The sequence below is a fragment of the Colobus angolensis genome, unplaced genomic scaffold (assembly GCF_000951035.1).
Source record: "Colobus angolensis palliatus isolate OR3802 unplaced genomic scaffold, Cang.pa_1.0 Scaffold302, whole genome shotgun sequence".
NCBI lineage: Eukaryota > Metazoa > Chordata > Mammalia > Primates > Cercopithecidae > Colobus > Colobus angolensis.
The window spans coordinates 2305193-2325425 of NW_012116289.1; the positions used below are offsets into that span (position 1 = coordinate 2305193).

General features: G+C 43.1%; 1 protein-coding gene across 4 annotated transcripts in view; it reads left to right on the forward strand.

Annotated features, from left to right (window-relative positions):
* The window catches only part of ELMO1 (engulfment and cell motility 1), a 586055-nt gene that overhangs the window by 159143 nt on the left and 406679 nt on the right, over window positions 1-20233 (forward strand). For all 4 annotated transcript variants that reach the window (XM_011950145.1, XM_011950144.1, XM_011950143.1 and 1 more), the window contains one exon: window positions 16151-16201. In XM_011950145.1, coding sequence (XP_011805535.1) covers window positions 16151-16201 — 51 coding nt within the window. The remainder of the gene's footprint in view (window positions 1-16150; window positions 16202-20233) is intronic.

The window sequence follows — 20233 nt, forward strand, 5'->3', positions numbered from 1 at the left end:
GAGATTTCCATGAGCTGAGATCGCACCACTGCACTCCAGCCTGGGCAACAGAGCGAGACTCTGTCTCAAACAAACAAACAAACAAAGAGATGACATTTGAGCCAAGACTGGAGGATAACAGGGAGCCAGACCCTAGCATTCCAGGGAAAGGAACAGCTAGCACAAAAGTCCTGCAGCATGAAAGAGCTTGGTGTGTTAGAGAACAAAAGGGAACAGGATAGTGAGCTGGGAGTGAGAGGAGGTACCAGATAAATTCTAGATGTTGACTAGGGCTGCATCACAGTGTCTTCTAAACTATAGTAGGAATTTGGATGTCCTTCCAAGTACAATGAAAAGCTATTTTATCCTGGGGTTCATGAACTTGTGTAGGAGGAACATTACAATCGTATAAAAATGTAAACTTTTCATAGCTTGAATCACAAATGTCAGCAACAAGCCATGATAGGATAAGCATATCTGCACCTTTATTACCAATAGAAATTAAAGATACATCCATTTATTACTGTTATCACAGTTATCTCTAAATATCATTTATCATCTTATGCCTAATTAGAAATCATGGTAGTTATTAGACCTTACAATAGATCTTGTTATTTAATGCTTTAATACAGGGGTCAGCAACTATAGCTTGTGGACCATGTCCAAGCTGCCACCTGTTTTTGTACATAAAACTTACTGGAACACAGCCATACCCATTTATTTACATTTAACAGTTGCAGCAGAGATGTTCTAGCCTGCAATGCTTAAAATGCTTACTGTCTGGCTGGAAAAAGGTTGCTGATACGTGCATTGATAAAGCAGCATATATATTACTATGATACAATTTTTTTTTTTTGAGGAGGAGGAGTCTCACTCTGTCACTCACACTGGAGTGCAGTGGCGTGATCTTGGCTTACTGCAACCTCCGCCTCCCGAGTTCAAGCAATCCTTCTGTCTCAGCCTCTCGAATAGCTGGGACTATAGGCACATGCCACCACGCCTGGCTAATTTTTGTATTTTTAGTACAGACGGGATTTCACCATATTGGCCAGGCTGCTGTCAAACTCCTGACCTCGTGATCCACCCGCCTCCACCTCCCAAAGTGCTGGGATTACAGGCATGAGCCACCGCGCCCAGCCTATGATACAATTTTAAAAATATTTGGATAACTGTTTGGTTTCTTTGCAAGCTTATTTATTTTATTTTGTGCATTTAAAAACATTATTCTGAAAAGAAGATCCATAGGCTTCACCAGAGTTCTCTAAGACATCCATGACTAGGAAAAAAAGAGAAAGAAAAAGAATTCCTGTATTTCACTGTCTTAGGCTGGAGATCCAAATGGGTGGACTTGTATTTATTTCCTCTGCCTGAGATTCTCTCCCTTCTCTCCCTCCTTCTTTTGGCAGATTTTCCATTTCTTTTGGAGTGTGGTACTGAAGCTGTCTCCTTTTTATGAATAACATATTGGATCCTACACATTTACTGAATGAGCCAAGCAGAGGCTTTATTAGCACTGTTCAAAGTCATGCCCATAATAACACTGTGTAGTATGGATCTGACCATCTTCATGTAGCACTGTGGAAAGGGAGGCCCCAAGACATTGTCTTGTCCATCATTCATTTACCCTGTATTCACTGAGCACCTATTGTGTGCCAGGGGCTGTGCCAAATTCCCAGGTGACAGAGCTGTTACTGGTGAAGCCACGTTTTGGATCAGGCCCATCTGACACTAGTGTCTGGGTGGCTCCTGCCACAGCAGGTTATGTTCAGGATGTCATGTGACACCCTGATGCCTCAAGCTTGGCCACTGCTCCATCCCTCGTGTTTCCAACCACATTGTTCCTTGGCTGTGAGCTGTAAAGGGTTTTATCTCATCCTCTCTCCACAGACCACTATTTGCATTGTTTTGCCTAGAACAGGCCATGGAGTCAGTATTTTCCCAGCTGTAGTAGCATCTTCGGTGATCCCTGCTCATGCCACTGGAATGGCCCTTTAAAAATGTATTATTTATTTATTTGCAAGCATGGGTTTCTTTCCTATAAGTGCAGCTCTTTTTTTCTTGTCTCTGTAGCACTTTGTGGCTTTCTGAGACTACAGGCTCTAACTTGCCCATTGCAACCCATGTTTAAGCATTTGCACATGGCATTTGATTGAGGGGTAAGTTAAAACTGCTGGCAATGGGAGGGGCTGGCAGTCAGGTCTCTTACCTCAAGTGAATGGAAAAATAAGACTGTTCAACGTGGTTCGCTCAACTCATACAGGTCCCTTCTGTCCAAAACCAGGGAGATTGCTTCTCCCTTGGAAACATGGGCACTCCTCATTGGCTGGGTCAGGCTAATACCCACACTATTAGGCATTTTCCCTGCTTTTTTCCCCTTCTTTTCCGTGTTGCAAGTGATGTTGATGTACATGGGATTATCCAGCTGGTCACCAGTACTTTCTCAGTGCATGAACACACATTATATTCTACATGTTTGGTGCAGTTTTGCTATTTTGCATCATGCTTTTGTCACCACAATACAGTGTCCCAGGGTCCCATATTACTGAACATTCTTTCATAGCAGCACTTGGGGCTACATGGTATATCTTTGGCTTGCCTTACCATAATTTACTTCAGGTTTTCTTTGTGTTAGGGGACATTTGCAAGACTTTGTATATCAGCCAGCATCTAATCAGGATACAGAAACCATACTGTTATTTAAACAGGGGATATTCCAGTGTAAATCATTGACAGCTAGTAGAAGCTGGTTAGTTGTGAGTAAAAGAGAATTCCTATGTGTCCAGAAGAAGCAGTTGCAGAAAAGAAACTATGGCCTCCAGTTTGAGGAAGAGAGGGCAATTGAGGAACTAAAGACCAAGAGCGGGCATTGCTCATCCCCCAGGGTTCTTCAAAGAGGGCATGAACACCACAGGGACGTCAGGACCCACGGGTGGTACAGAGACTTGTCAGAGGAAAGCAGCTGGCTGTGTGGCACTATAGATGTGTCTCTGTTGTCAGAAGCTTGGGTAGGCAGAGCTGCTTTGAAGCAGTCCCTGGTAGGGAGAGCAGAGCCCGGGTGCAGGACGCTTGAGGACTTGCGCATGGAATAGTAATGGTGGATCCCAAAGGGAATGTGCTTTCCCCAGGCAGAATCACTCCAGTGCCCTCTATTGGTGAAGCGTCACATTGCCGCAACTGGCAACCTGTCAGAAAGCAGGGCCAAGAATGGTTTTGAGTTGAGAGACAATAAATGAATAACTGGAATATTTGGGCTGGCTTTTAGCCTTTTTTTCTGTAAGCAGTGTTGTAGCAAACATCTTTCATAAAATGTTTATTGCATCTCTGATGTGTTGGTAGGATAAATTCATAGAATTTGAACATTTCAAAGGCCTTAGTCATGTGTTACAAAATCATCCTGTTGACTCTACTGGGTGCTGTGTATGGGAGCAAAGGCATATAGCCTTGTTTTAGAACTTGCTCCTCCTTTACCTTTCGAATCTTGACTTTGTCTGCTGGGTGGTTAACTCTTAGGCTGAGAGATGCTCAGAGCCGGTGATGCCAAGGTTGGAGCCTGCGGTCTGATGTAATAAGGTCCAAGCTCTGCCTTGGAGGGAGGGAGTAGTGTGTTGCTGAAGTCCTCCCTCACCTTGCTCAGTCTACTGAACGCATTCCCCCCCCCATTTCATTAGCTGCTTCAACAAATTCATTTCCCTAAAACATCCCCTTCATCCTATCAGTAGTCTGTCTCAAAAGCTGTAAATGTTTCCTCTTTGTTTATGGCAGTGCAAATGAAAGAGAAGAGGAGAGAACTGACCAATGGCCCTGGGTCCCTTGCCTCCATTCTGTTGATGAGGGACTGAAGCAAAATGACATGCCCAAGATCACATGGGAAGTGAGCTGGTCAGGCCCAACCAGGGCTTCCTTCCTCCCAGTCCTCTGCTTCTCGCAGTTGCCAGACCACTGTGGCTCCATCACCCTAACTCCTCGTTGTTCTCCCAGCATAGCACCTGTCCCGCGAGAGGTTTTATTAATGCGTATCACACTCCTCTGGTGCTCACAGTATGCCCTTGCTGGGGCTGCCCCCCTGTCTGAAATGCCAAGATGGCCCCCCTCAGCTGCTGTGCTCAAGGGGACTGCCTATACCTAACTTCAAGGCCAAGTCCAAGATTCACATCTGCATAATTATATTCCATTACTGTTTAACAGATTCGAGTCAGTAATTCTTATCCTACAGTATTAGAGATGTGGACATGAACTGGGTTCTACCCTGAGCTTTTAGCCCCAGCCTGGACACTAGGCCAAAGTAGGTATGTGCTGGCTTCTATCATGTGAAATTGACTAAGGAAGCAAGCAACTTCATGTCTTTGAACACGGGTCTGCTTTTTTGTTTGTTTGTTTTTGTTTTGCAATCGTGGACATCTGATAGTGCATGTTCCTTTAAAGCGAGTTTGTCATCTCCAGAAAAGCATGTTGTTCTTTCTTTCTATCTTCCACAAGTCCTTGGTTAAAACACTGAAGGGGACAGGCAGTCTCCTTCTGTCCTTTCCCTCAGGCTTGCTATGTCCTGACAGATTCCCTTGGCTCCTAGGAGCTGTCTACCCACCTCTGTCTGCTCCTTCTGACCCAGATCTTATTACAGATATAGAGAGAGCAAACCGTTTATTGCAGAACAGGCCCTTCACCTTCATGTTCTGTGTTTACAGACCACAAATAGGTAGTTAATAGATATCTCTTAATACTTGTCTTGTTCTTTCTTTTTTCAGCTTTGGGAATTGGGTACAGTATAGCTGGGTCCCGTGGAAAGCGAAATGATTGGAGAAAAAGACAACAGCTGAAAATGGAATTCTCACTTAGGAGCATGAATAAGGAGTAGAAAAGAAGTCAAACCACAAATTTTTCAAATTAATGGGTGGGAACGAAGTGCTACCACTCTAATGGGGTGGCGGGGTTGCCGTTTCTGATGGTGAGCAGCCCCTGGAAGGCTGGAGCCTCAGTTATGGGGAATGGGCATTTACAGCAGCTGACCACTTTTTCTTCCTTATGCTTCTTTCTCATCCCCAACTCTTTGCCTTTTTTCCTGTGTGTTTTTTTTTTTGGCGGGGGGTGGGTGGTGTCTGGATTTTATTTTAGGATATTTCTAACATGCCTCCTTAAGGGTCAGATCCATAGTCCTGTCTGGAGACATTGCTCTGTAACTTAGCAACAAGCGTATCGTATATTGCCCTCAGTTGTTTCATTAGCCTGAAGATGTGAACATCAAAAAAATGGACACACAGTGGACAAAAGCGATCAGGCTTGCATGCAGAAACAGTCTCTGTGATGATTAAGAAATAGACCTGAACAACTGCATTATTTTACAGTAACATATCCAAAGTAAGGGCCTCCTCACATCTGGAGAAAGAGACAGACACAGACAAGGAAGGAGAGGGAGTGAGAAGAGGTGGAGCCAGGGAAGATGCTGGAGCTTCCTGCCCTCTACAGGGCCTGAATGCAGGGGATCGGAAGCCTTCCTCCCTGTGGACCTCCTGTTGTCCTTGCTAAAAGAAAGGAAGGAGAATAAAATTGGGATTTTTCAGTAGGCAAAATTCTTTTTTATTTTTGAGGCGGAGTCTCGCTCTGTCGCCCGGACTGGAGTGCAGTGGCCAGATCTCAGCTCACTGCGAGCTCCGCCTCCTGGGTTTACGCCATTCTCCTGCCTCAGCCTCCCGAGTAGCTGGGACTACAGGCGCCCACCACCTCGCCTGGCTAGTTTTTGTATTTTTAGTAGAGACGGGGTTTCACCGTGTTAGCCAGGATGGTCTCGATCTCCTGACCTCGTGATCCGCCCGTCTCGGCCTCCCAAAGTGCTCGGATTACAGGCTTGAGCCACCGCGCCTGGCCAAAATTCTTAATTTATCTGACTAAGTAGAAAGTTGGCATACTGAGAAAAACAGATTTCAGAGGGAAACATACGACAACAATGACATTTTTCTGTGCCATCTTATTACCCAATCTGCACAGAGGCTGAGTCGATGAACTAGTACAGACACAAAGGCATCCTATCGAGATGCCTGTGAATGGCAGGGGCTGGTACAGTCTGGAACTGCTGGGTATTGGTAAATATGACAGCAGGGCTTTGGCTGACTTTCACTGGGCCACTTGTCATTCTCCTCATACATTGTGTTCAGTCAGGACATTTCCCTGCAGAAATGTTCTTTCTGCTGGTTTTCTCATTTTTGAGAAGCTGGCATGAGTTTTGTTTGCTTCAAACTTTATTATTTATTACCTCAAAATTCAGAATATTTATTCCAAATGTCATGTGTAGTCTTAATGAAAGTTCAGACTGATGATTCTAAACTTCATTTTGCATCAGAGTTACTTGGGATCATAGTGAAAATGCAGCAAACCAGGCCCTTGATTCATAGGCTGTGGAGGGGAATCCCCAGAAATCTGCATCCTAACACTCACCCATGGTGATTCTAAAACAGATGGTCTGAAGATCATAGGAGAAATGAAAGATTAAAGACTCATTTTCCAGAGAGGGCATGTGGCAATTTCTTGGCACTGTGAGTTGATAGATACATTCTTTGCTTTCATGGAATCCCTTTCCCTGTTTGTGGGGGGTATTGCCTCATTGTTTTTTTCTTCTTCACATGCTTTATTTATTTCCCATAAGTTATTGGGGTACAGGTGGTATTTGGTTACATGAGTAAGTTCTTTAGTGGTGATTTGTGAGATTTCGGTACACCTATCACCCGAGCAGTATACACTGCACCATATTTGTAATCTTTTATCCCTCGCCCCCCTCCTGCTCTTCCCCCCAAGTCCCCACAGTCCATTGTATCATTCTTACGCCTTTGTGTCCTCATAGCTTTGCTCCTATATATCAGTGAAGACATATGACGTTTGGTTTTTCATTCCTAATTTACTTCACTTAGAATAATAGTCTCCAGTCTCATCTAGGTTGCTGAAAATGCTGTTAACTCCTTTTTATGGCTGTGTAGTATTCCATCTCATACATAGATGTGTATGTGTGTGTGTATATGTATATGTGTGTATATATGTGTGTGTGTGTGTGTATATATGTGTGTGTATGCATGTATATACACCACAGTTTCTTTATCTACTCGTTGATTGATGGGCATTTAGGTTGGTTCCACAATTTTGCTATTGTGAATTGTGCTGCTGTAAACGTGCATGTGCAAGTATCTGTTTTTGAATAATGACTTGTTTTCCTCTGGGTAGATACCCAGTAGTGGGATTGCTGGATCAAATGGTAGTTCTACTTCTAGTTCTTTAAGGAATCTCCACACTGTTTTCCACAGTGGTTATACTAATTTACATTCCCACCAGAAGTGTAGAAGTGTTCCCTGTTTACCACATCCATGCCAATGTCTACTGTTTTTTTTATTTTTTTGATTATGGCCATTCTTACAGGAGTAAGGTGGTATAGCATTGTGGTTTTGATTTGCATTTCCCTGATCATTAGGGATGTTGAACTTTTTTTATACGTTTCTTGGCCATTTGTATATCCTTTTTTGAGAATTGTCTGTTCATGTCCTTAGCTCACTTTTTGATGGGATTTTTTTTTTTTTCTTACTGATCTGTTTGAGTTCGTTATAGATTTTGGATATCAGTCCTTTTTCAAATGTATAGATTGTGAAGATTTTCTCCCACTCTGTGGGTTGTCTGTTTACTCTGCTGACTGTTCCTTTTGCTATGCAAAAAGCTCTTTAGTTTATGTCCCAGGTATTTATCTTTGTTTTCATTGCATTTGCTTTTGGCTTCTTGGTCATGAAATCCTTGTCTAAGCCAATGTCTAAAAGGGTTCTTCCAATGTTATCTTCTAGAATTTTTATAGTTTCAGGTCTTATGTTTAAGTCCTTAATTCATCTTGAGTTGATTTTTGTAAAAGGTGAGAGATGAGGATCCAGTTTCATTCTCCTACATATGGCTTGCCAATTATCCCAGCATCATTTGTTGAAAAGGGTGTCCTCTCCCCACTTTATGTTTTTGCTTGCTTTGTTGAAGGTCAGTTGGTTATAAGCATTTTGGTTTATGTCTGTATTCTCTATTCTGTTCCATTGGTCTATGTGCCTATTTTTATACCACTACTATGCTGTTTTGGTGACTATGGCCTTATAGTGTAGTTTGAAATCAGGTAGTGTGATGTCTCCAGGATTATGGCTGCCTCTGTTGAGTCATGCAGGTTGTCAGGGAAGTGGTGGAAGGCCAGCAGTGACAGGCTTCACCCAGCTCCCACGCTAACTGAAGGGCCAGTCTCACTCCCACCATACAAAGTTCGGCTACAGATTTCCTTCTCTCTGTGGAGTTATACCCGCTGCTCCACTGGCCACCCTCCCGTTGGATCCCTGCAGTGCCAGGCGGTAATGGCCTGCTAGGCGACTCAGCGAGCTCCCAGGACCTTTCTGCTGCTTCCTCTACCTTGTATTTCTCTTGGCTCTGTAAGTTGGCTGAGCTCCAGGTAAGGTTGGAAACTTCTCCCACAAACAGACCTTCAGCTTCTCTAGTGGGGGTGTTTTCAGAGAGGAGGGTCTCCCTTTTCTACTTCCACAGTTGGGGCACTCACAGTATTTGGGGTGTCTCCCGGATATTGCGGGAGCCAGTCTGCTTCCTTCAGAGGGTCTGTGGGTCCTCTCGGGATTACTGGTTTGCCATTGCAGTCTATCTGGAGCTAAAATCCACAATCCGAACTTCTGCACGCTGCACTATCTGGAGCTGCAATCTAGTCCTGCCTCCCGTCCGCCATGATGATCCCCTTCCCATTTGCCACTTTAAAGCCTTAGAGCCAAGTCTCCCCATTCAGCTGCAATGCCCCAGTGAGGTAGTAGCCCTCACATACTTTTTTTTTTTCTCTTGAGACAGAGTTTCACTCTTGCTGCCCGGGCTGGAGTGCAGTGGCGCGATCTCGACTCACTGCAACCTCCACCTTCCAGTTTCAAGCGATTCTCCTGCCTCAGCCTCCTGAGTAGCTGGGATTACAAGTGCCCGTCACTGCGCCCGGCTAATTTTTTTGTATTTTTATTAGAGACTGGGTTTCACCACGTTGCCCAGGCTGCTTTCGAACTCCTGACCTCATGACCCACCCGCCTTGGCCTCCCAAAGTGCTGGGATTGCAGGCTTGAGCCACTGCGCCTGGCCCTTCACACACTTTCATATGTTATTTGATGCGACCTTGCCTCAGTTGAATGTTGCTTGGGTTGACCCTGTCAAAAGATGGCTCCCAAGTGTCACCCATACCACTTGCTGATAAGACAGAGACGATCTTGTTGCTCACCTTGTTGAGGGAGAACATCAGCATGCAACGCTTTGTCAGTGTCTCAGGTAGAGGTGAATTCATCAGGACTCCACTAGAGATGCAGCACCAGTAGGAGATGTATTGGAACTGATTGCAAGGAATTACCTCATGGGATTATGGGAGCTGGTTAGGAAAACACAAAATCCACAGGGCAGGCTGGAATTCTGAGACACAGACTAAATCTGCTATCTACTGTCCACAGATAGAATTTGTTCCTTCAAGGAACCCTCAGCTCTGTTTTATTGTTAGTGTTTTGTTTTGTCTTGTTTTGAAGAGACAGGGTCTTGCTCTGTTGCCTACGTTGGAGTGCAATAGTAACTGCAGCCTTGACCTTCTGGGCTCAAGGAATCATCCCACCTCAGCCTCCCAATTAGCTAGGACCACAGGTATGAGCCACTATGCCCTGCTAAACTCTGTTTTTAAGGCCTTTCAATTTATTGAAGCAGGCCCATTGAGATTATCTAGGATAATCTCTCTTACTTAAAGTCAAGTGATTATAGACTTTCATCACATTTACAAAATACCTTACAGCAACGTGTAGATTAGTATTCGCATAACTGGAAACTGTATTCTAGTCAAGTTGACACATCAAAAAGGCCACCCAGTACCACACCACCCCCAGCCCTACCAAAAAAAAAAAAAGGAAAAAAAAAAAGGCTATCACAGAAAGTAAAGTCAAAATTTATTGAGAATTGGAAGTTTGGTTTAGTTGGGTCTTTCAAAGCATGTATGGGTCATGATACAACAGTTCGGATTGTTGGAAACTGGAGGTTTCGAGGCAAGGGATTCAAAGAACCTTAGAGGACAAACAGTTGATGTTTTTCATTTGAGTTTCTGGGTCTTTCAGGAAGTTCCTGTAATGAGCAGTCATACCATCTGCCTAAGCAGGACACTTCTGGAAGAATAAAGTTATGCCAATGAAGACAGAGGAAGCATACGAAGTGCTGTTACTGCAGACATTGGAAGGTGTGCATTCTCAGTGACCAGCTGAGTGTGGGGGTGAGGTAGATGGTTTCTGTTCTCAGCTCAGACGCTCTGGATTCCTTTCTCATGAAGCGGCCACATGACCCTTGTTCCCAAAGCCTGAGCTTTGCAATTCTCCTTCTCAGGAGAATATTTGTGGACAGATATGACTGCCACATTGCCCAGCTGGCTCCTCGAGAGAGATGACACGTTTGCTAACAGCAAATCAGAGCTGGAGCGCCACCCCTTACTCCTGCTCCTCCCTCTTCTTAAATGGTGGAAGATCAGTCTACCTTTCAAGTGTCCCGTCTTCCTTTTCTTCCTGCATCTCCGGCTCTAAGCGACCACACAGGACTTTTCTCTGTTCCGTGAGGATGTCTTGTCCTTTCGTGCCTCAGAGCTTTGAGATGTGCTGTTTCCGCCTCTCTCCTGGGAAATCCTGCCTATGTGCAGAGGGCCATCTTGAATGTCATCTCCTCTGAAAGCCTTTGCTGCACACCCTGTTCTTCCCCTCTCCTTGCATCACACCTATGTGCTGATGCAGCGCTGGTCACCCCCAGGTCTCTGCCATGGTACAGATACAGTTATTATACGTCAGTTTCTCTCACTGACCAATTCCCAGCAGACAGGAATTAGTCCTATTTAACTTTGTATCTGCCTTGGTGCCTCATCTGTGCCTGGCATAGGGTAGTTTAGCCATTTATTGAACAGATAATTTTTGAGTGCCGGCATGTGCCAGGTCATAGGTGTCCACTGTTCTGGATGAGAGTGATATACACATAATAAACTATCTGCTCTCATGGAGGTGACATCTTAGGGGTGAGGGAGACAGCCAATGAACAAAAAAGATGAATAAGTAAAAGCACATAGACAGTACTTATTGATGCTTAGAGGGCTGCTCCCTCTGAAACAGACTGAGGGCTGAATAGGATAAAAAAAGTGGGTGAGAGGTTCCCTGCCTCCAATACGAAGCATGCTTGTGAGACAAAATTCCTCCTTAGACATGCTGGTCAACTTACAGAAGAGGTATGCATTTGCTAATATTTGTTATCCTGCTGGGTAGATGTTTCTGTCCTTGGTGTAACATAGATTGTATTATTATTTTTATTTATTATTTATGTATAGGGTTTAGCTAAAAACAAATAAGAGTATAGCAATGTGCTTTATACGTGTTATTTTTGTGCTTAATAATAAACAGTGAACTCTCTCTCTTTCTCTCTCTCTGTCTCTCTCATTTCTTTTTAGCATTTGCAATGCCAGGCACTGTTTTAAGGACTTTAATTGGATTATCTCACTTGGTCCTCAGAATAACCTTAGGAAATAGGCAATATCCTCATTTTCCATGTGAGGAAGCCGGGGACATGAGAAAGCTGGGAGCATAAGGACAGCCATGCCACTTGCACCAGGTTTTCCCGCTTGGAAGTGAAATGTGTGTCCAGTCTGGGTGGCCCCGTCACTTTTAAGCTATGCACTATGCCTCCTGTGTGGGATTTATGAAATCAGAACAATGACAAGCCTCTTCCTTTGTTAATGAAGTTTACATCCCAAATTAGGCCTTTCTTACAGAGCCAAAGGTGTCATCAGCACATGGTGAAAAAGCTCTAATCCAGTTGACTTTCTGGATAGAATATACAGTTGTCTACTATTGCCTTTGTTTCTGAGTTTGCTCTGCCTTTCTGTCAGGACCTTAAATTTTTAATGCATATTTTATTAGTTCTTCTACATATCTCCTTTTCATTTAAAGTACAAGACACTGATTTAAAAGCATGGGGGAAGGAAGGGAGAGAAGATAAATGTAATTGTTGACTGAGAAGGCACAGACAGAAGGTGCTGCTGTCTCTGGAACAGCAGGAATTGCTCCCATTCTTGAGCCAGTTCGAGTCTAGATGCAGTACCTCTGTCCGTTTCCTCTTGTTCTTATTCACCTCTTAGAGTGCATTGTTCTTCCCACTTCTGGGAAGAGAACTTAGGTCTGAGGAATTAAGTAGCTTGTACTGAGTCCACTCAGCTGGTGGGAAGCAGAGCAGGAATTGAGCCCAGCTTTATTAGAGGATTTAATCATGCTTTGCTTTGAAACAAACAATTATCAAGACCCTTTCTGGAAAGCAGTCTTGCTTGGATTCCAAAAAGGAAGCAGTGAACCTTGAAGGAGTGCCTGAGGGAGCCTAGAGGCCAATGCAGAACTTCTCCCAGCCCTCCTCCCACCCGGCACCCAGTATGTCGCCTTGGGTGTGGTGGGGAAGCCCTGGGACTCTGGAGAGCATTCCTTAGCACTTAGGAATCCAGTCTTGATTATTTGCTGTCATGTATGTTGAGCGACTGATGAACTCTCTCCTCTGAGGGTAAATGCAAGGTCTGGGTCTTGCCTTTGTCAGGCAGACAGAGCACAGCCTTTGTTGTCAGATTACCTGGGTTTGAGTCCTCTCATCCCCTCCATGATGTTGGGCAAATAACTTATCCTCTCAGCAGCTTTGCTTTCTTATCTTTAACGTGGGCATAGAGGTGTAATGTTGGTTACATAAGCATGAGAAACAAAAACTCCCAGCCCAGTTCCTTTCAATAAATGTTAGTTTATTGCTTTTGTTAGGAATGCCTCATCACAACTCCAAACTTCCATGATTATTAATACAGTATCTTTGACATTGAAGATAGAATTTCATTGGGTCAGGTGTGGTGGCTTACGTCTATAATCCCAACACTTTGGGAGGCCGAGGTGGGCGGATCACAAGGTCAGGAGTTTGAGACCATCTTGCCCAATATGGTGAAACCTCGTCTGTACTAAAAATACAAAAATTAGCCGGGCATGGTGGTGGGCGCTTATAGTCACAGCTACTCAAGAGGCTGAGGCAGGAGAATCGCTTGAACATGGGAGGTGGAGGTTACAGTGAGCTGAGATTGTGCCACTGCACTTCAGCCTGGGTGACAGAGCGAGACTCCTTCTGGGGAAAAAAAAAAAAAAAAAGATTGTTTCTAAACCCTCCTAGCCTTTTTATACCCCTAGGGCCTTCTTCCCTTCCTGTTTGGAAAATTTGGTAAGAATAAATTTGACCTCTTTCCTCTTAAGAAGGAACCTGCCTTAAGCCTTACATGAACAGGTGTGCCTGACCCAAGGGTTTAGTCAGCACATCTGCTGGCTTACTCTGAGACTTGTTCTTTATAGTCACTAATACAAAGGCTTTTTCTTTTCTTTTTTTTTTTTTTTTGAGACGGAATCTCGCTCTGTCGCCCGGGCTGGAGTGCAGTGGCCGGATCTCAGCTCACTGCAAGCTCCGCCTCCCGGGTTTACGCCATTCTCCTGCCTCAGCCTCCCGAGTAGCTGGGACTACAGGCGCCCGCCACCTCGCCCGGCTAGTTTTTTGTATTTTTTAGTAGAGACGGGGTTTCACCGTGTTAGCCAGGATGGTCTCGAACTCCTGACCTCGTGATCCGCCTGTCTCGGCCTCCCAAAGTGCTGGGATTACAGGCTTGAGCCACTGCGCCCGGCCAGGATTTTTCATTCTCCATCTTATTTTCTCGAGTTGTTTAGAGCTTGACCAAAGAAAGGGTATGTTATGTATTCGACTTCCTTAGAACTCTGTTGTTAGTATTTGCCATCTTCCTTTTCATTTCTCACAGTGTCAGAATTTTAAGAGTTGAAAAGAGATTTTAAAAATGACTTGAATTCATTTCCCCATATCCTATCTCAGCCTGCCTGCCAAGAGGCATTCAGTACCATGCTTACATGCTTCCGGTAATGACGAGCTAGCTCTCTCCAGAGGTGACCCAGTGCATCAGGGGATGCTCTACACTGGGCTGAATTGCACACATAGGGCCTGGATCTGGTGGTGGTGGGTTTTCGGGCCTGCCTGCACTTGGTGTGAAATGTTCATATCTGCTTTTCTTTGGGAGGGAATTCTGGCCTGAAGACTGCCCCCTTTTGGGTGGTTCTTTTAGAAAATTCATTGTCCAAAAAGTCATCAGAATTGGCTGAGGAAGCAAGCAATTTTATGTGTCTTTGGCATCTCATCAAGAAACTTCCTACCACCTCAGTGTGTCTACTGAGTCCTGAGCAAACTCCAGCTTGTGGCTTGATCTTAAATTATGCAAGGTAGTGATCCTGAAGGCAGATTTATTAACCCCCAACTTCAGCATACCACGTAGGGCATGCAACCATGGTGAGTCCTGGAAGGCCTCCTCCTGGAAATTGGGTGTGGTGTATACTCTGCTGGAAGAAAATAAAACCACCAATGAAATTCTATCTTCAATGTCAAAGATACTGTATTAATCTGTTCTTACACTGCTATAAACAACTACGCAAGGCTAGAGGCTAGGTAATTTATAAAGAAAAGAAGGTTTAATTGACTCACAGTTCTGCATGGCTGGGGAGGCCTCAAAAAACTTACAATCATGGTGGAAAGGTAAGCAGGCACGTCTTACATGGCAGCGGGTGAGAGTGTGTGAAAGAAGCAAAGGGGAAAGAGCCCCTTATAAAACCATTAGATCTCGTGAGAACTCACTCACTCACTCTCATGAGCACGGCATGAGGGAAACTGCCCCTGTGATCCGATTGCCTTCCCCCAGGTCCCTCTCTCAACACATGGGGATTATAATTGAAGATGAGACTTTGGTGGGGACACAAAGCCAAACCACATCAGATGCTAAGTGATAGCTTCATAGCACTCACTTCAGATATACTTGCCACATGGAGGCAGGCTGATTGGAGAGCTGCTTATTTATGCTGTTTGTTCTTAACTTCAAGGCAACATGCAAAAGGAACCAGCAAATGTTAAGAAACCAAGCTCTTTAATAACCCTTTTAAAGAAACAGCTTTACTGAGACACACGTCACAATGATCCACCTTTTAAAGGGGGTGTTTAGTGCATTCACAGTGTTGTGCAGCCGTCACCAATCTAGTTCCAAAACATTTGCATCACCCCAAAAGAAAACACTGAACCCATGGAGCAGTCATTCCCATTGCTTCCCTCCCCCAGCCTTAGACAACCATTTATCTTAATGCCTGATTCTACTGATTTGTCCATCCTGGACATTTCATGCAAATGCAATCATGTAACATGAAGCCTTTGTGTCTGGCATCTTTCACTTAGTGTAATGTTTTCAAGGTTCATCCGTGTTGTAGCATGTATTGGTACTTTATTTCTTTTTTTAATTTTAAGACAAAGTTTCACTCTTGTTTTCTAGGCTGGAGTGTAGTGGTGCGATCTCAGCTCACTGCAACCTCTGTCTCCTGGGTTCAAGCAATTCTCCTGTCCCAGCCTCCTGAGTAGCTGGGATTACAGGCACCCGCCACCATGCCTGGCTAATTTATTTTTGTTTGTTTATATTTTTAGTAGAGACGGGGTTTCATCATGTTGGTCAAGCTGGTCTCGAACTCCTGACCTCAGGTGATCCGCCTGCCTTGGCCTTCCAAAGTGCTGGGATTACAGGTGTGAGCCACCACGCCTTTCATTCCTTTTTTATGACTTACTAATTTTCTGCGGAATGGAAAGAACACATTTTGCTTATCCATTTATCAAGCAGTGGACTTATGTATTGTTTCTACTTTTTGGCTATTACAGATAATGTTTCTGTAAACATTAGTGCACAAATTCTTGTGTGGACACATGCTTTCAGTTCTATTGGGTAAATATGTAAGAGTGTAATTGTAGGAGTCAGGAATTGTAGAAATGTAGGAGTCAGGTCATATGCCTTTAATAACCTTTTAAAATTACTTTTTTTGTTTGCTATGCTTGGGACCCATATTCCTTTTCTTTGAGTTTATATTCACTTCCTTTGTACTGAATATTGTCAGATAGAAAGTTAACAGCCTTTCTAGAAATAATTAAAAATTATTCAAGTGAGAATAAACTGAATGCCTGTTTTATCTGCTAGATTATATTTGCCTTTGTTCTCTTCTACTTGAAGATTTACAAAGATTTTTTATTTCTTTTCCAGAACCGCAATGAGATAAAAAATGGCACTATCCTTCGATTAACCAAATCTCCAGTAAGTCGATCTCAGCTTCTAACTTCCCAGTAAATTCTTTGCTCTGCGTTTCTGCTATATGTGAGATATTAATTTTTGAGGATGACTTTAGTGCAAAGCAAAAGGCTTCCAGAATGTCCTGACATGCAGATGCTGGATTAGCAGGAATGCCCCTCCATAGATTTCCCACTGCAGAGGAGGAAGACCTTACTCCAAGCGAAGGGCAAGCTTGTCTGACCTGTGGCCCGGGATAGCTTTGAATTCACAAATTCGTAAACTGTCTGAAAACATTATGAGTTTTTTTGTATTTTATTTAGTTCATCAGCAATCATTAGTGTATTTTATGTGTGGCCCAAGACATTCTTCTTCTTGTGGCCCAAGGAAGCCAAAAGATTGGACACCTCTGCTTTAAGGTTTGAGTTTGGAGGTCATCTTAACAACTTCTGTGTTACAACTGGGATCACTCACCTGTACCAACTGGTTTTACCCACTTGCTGACACAGCCACCTAATGCCATCTGAGCAAATTCAGACAACAAACAAAACCAAAGTCGGTTATTTCCCTTTAAAGTCAGTGTGTGTGTGTGTGTGTTTGTGTGAAAGAGAGAGTTTAAGTACTTTGTAGCTTTAATGGGTTATTACGACAATTCATAAAACTAATTTAGAAATGTTGGCCACTTCACTGTTCCATTGACAGCTGATTCTACATAAAGAACGTTAGAGTCTTCTGAATTAAAGCTGCTAAACAAGATGCTACAGTATATTTAGACTATTGTAGTCGATGATGCGATGATGTCTCTTTTCTTAATCTTTCCTACTTGCTTGGAGATACTTTAGGTAGTAACATTAGCATATTTGACTATATTATTTTACAGTGCATTTCATTTTTTTCTTAAAAATCTGCCCCAAATACACCACGTGTTACTATTTTCACTCTGCATATGTGATGAAAACTGTGTCTAACTATCATTTTCAGTTTCCACTGAAGCCATGTGGTAGGCTAAAAATAAATTTAAAAATTGGGAAAAGCATCTGGCTAAAATTAAGCTGTGGGTACTATAACTACCATAAATTCTTATTGTTGAAAATTACATTAGAGCGCCATAGAAACTCCTAAGCATTTTACCCAATAACATCCTGAACCTAAAAACAGTGATGAGCTCGGTGGAGTGAGTTGCTACAGTTGGCAGAACTGTCTTTGATGCCTGCTTTGCTACTTAATGGAAATTATAATCTTTACTCATTTTTCAGTGGCTACATGATGAGCTGAGGCATTTTTGTCTGACTTTGCATTGGTCTTCTTACTCAAGTCAGCATGAATGAATGTTAATTTGACCTTTAGACCACTGTTTTGTTCGTTTTTTGTAGTTTCTATTTATCCTGCTAAATGTAATCATCTGCCTGCTGGACAGAAAAAGTAGACCTTTCCTTTTATTTCCTTTTAGAGTCTAAAAGACAGGTTTTTAATCAAAGCCTTCTCTAAGGCAAAGAAGGAGTTAGTTTCATTTTTTTATTGCTGTGGATTCATGAACAAAATTTCCACAATCTAAGTCACTCCTTGAAAGAAGGCTAGATATTAGACAGGGTGAAGTTTTTCAGCATCCCAAAGGAAGCTTAGGATGACTTGTCATCAGGGAGAATGGAATTTGTGTTCTTGAGAGAATGATCCTCACATTCCCAGCTCAGTGAATGGAAAGATGTGAAAGCCCGTGTAAGAGGCACTATTAAAGATGGGAGCCCACCTACAAGAGACTGGCTTATGGTTTCCAAAAAGCAGTGGTCCCCAAACCTGGATCGGCTGTGAAACTTTGAAAATGCTGATATCTGGTGCCTTAATAGAGAGGGTGGATTACAGTATTTGGAAATTGGCCCCAGGAATCTGCATTTTTAAGCAACCACGTTGTGTTGTGGCTGTGGCCACAGGGTCTAGAATTGGGAAGTTACTCTGTAAGCAAGACGTTTTCGATCTGTGAACTTTAAATAGGTTGTTTTTTATAATTTTGCATTTAGCTGAAAAATACAGGTTGCATATACTCGTTCATTTTTACATACCCAATAAAAATATGTTTAGAAAAAAACACCTATTAAGCTACCATAAAGAGGCCAGCAGATGGTGTTATACTAGCTTTTGAAGTTCCTTCTGCCTCAGCTGAACTCTCCCTGAAGCCAGCTAAGGACATTTCAACACCCACACGGATATACATACGCGCGTGCGCGCGCACACACAACACACACACACACACACACACTCCTGTTTTTATGTAATGTGTAGCTATGCTGAGTTTTACCTCCACTCTGTCAAAGGTGGTCTTTTTGTTGATGGATGAATTTGTTTTCTGTCTCCATTTATCATAGAACAGTCCCTCTAGATTGTTCCTAGATAATTAGGTCATTGATACTAGAGGATCTAAACAAACAACCTTCACTGTTTAATTTGTAATAGGCCTTGTACATGGCTGCTGCTTCTCCACTGCATGGTACATCTTTAGACAGTCTCTCTAGTGGCCGTGTTAAACAAGTGTATCTTTCTAGTGTGGTATGTTTATCCATCTCCTGATACCATAAAAATATAGGCCGGGTGTGGTGGCACACACCTGTAATCCCAGCCATTTAGGAGGCCAAGGCGGGTGGATCACGAGGTCAAGAGTTCAAGACCAGCCTGGCCAAGGTGGCAAAACCCCGTCACTACTAAAAATACAAAAATTTAGCCGGGCATGGTGGTGGGCGCCTGTAATCCCAGCTACTCAGATGGCTGAGGCAGAGAATTGCTTGAACCTGGGAGGCGAGGGTTACAGTGAGCTGAGATCACGCCATTGCACTCCAGCCTGGGCGACAGAGTAGTACATATATATATATAGAGAGAGAGAGAGAGAGAGGCAGCGAGTGAGTGTGTGCGCACGCCAGGAACACACCCAGAGAATGTGTGCAAATGTGTGTGACCTTTGGAGCAGTCAGGGTTTGGGGAACTTGTGAGTGCAGAGCTGAATAGTGTGTCCTACCTGCCATGATCATAGTAGCTGTGGGCATGGAGTCTGAGGTCCTCTATTGCATGCAGCATATTTTAAAATCAGCTTTGGCTATTGTTCGTATCAGAAGAAGCTTGGCCTGCCCAACCATTGTTGTTACTTTTCTGAAATTTTTGTTTTAAGAGGTGCTTACGGTGACTATATTTGTAGTCTTGAAGTGGAGAGAAACTTCTAAATAGAACACAAAACACAGAAACCATAAAGAAAAAGATCAATAAATTTGACTACCAAAAAATTAAAACAACCCCACAAAAACTTTGTGTTTGGAAAGAATTCCAGAAGTATGTATATGTGTGTGTGTCCGTATATCTATCTATCTATCTATCTATCTATCTATCTATCTATCTATCTATCTATCTATCTATCTATCTATCAAGAACTTCAGTCTGTCTTACACATGGAAATCTACAGTCCTAGATAATCAAAGTATGAGGAAAAGATGCTGTGGGGTCAGGATTTTGAAAATTTGAAGTAGAGTCTATTTGTGTGCTCTCTTTGGAGGGGAATTTAGTGATTCACTCAAGTTTAAAATACACATGCCTTTGTCTTAACAGTACTGCTACTGGGAATTTACATAATAAATAGACTCACAAAAGCACTGCAGGATGAACACACACACACACACACACACACACACACACACACACACACACATGCCCAAGCATGGCTATATGCATCATTGTTTTTAGTGATTAAAAACTGGGAACCTGTTATATGTCTATCAGTTGGACTAGGTAAGTGCTGCAGGTAATTTTTATGTTGCAGAATACTGTGTAGTTGTTAGTAAGAATGTGATACGTGCTGCCGAGCAGGTATCTCTAAAGCATGTTATTAACACAAAAGCAGGTTGTAGAACATCCTGTATAGAAGGATACCTGTTATGTATGTGGAAAGGAGGTGTGTGTATATACAGATAAAGGGATACAATGTTTCTCAAGGGATACCTACAAGAAACTTAACTTTGGGCTAACTTTATTTTTTATTTGATAACTTCCAGTAGCACTCTGTGTGTGTGTGTGTGTGTGTGT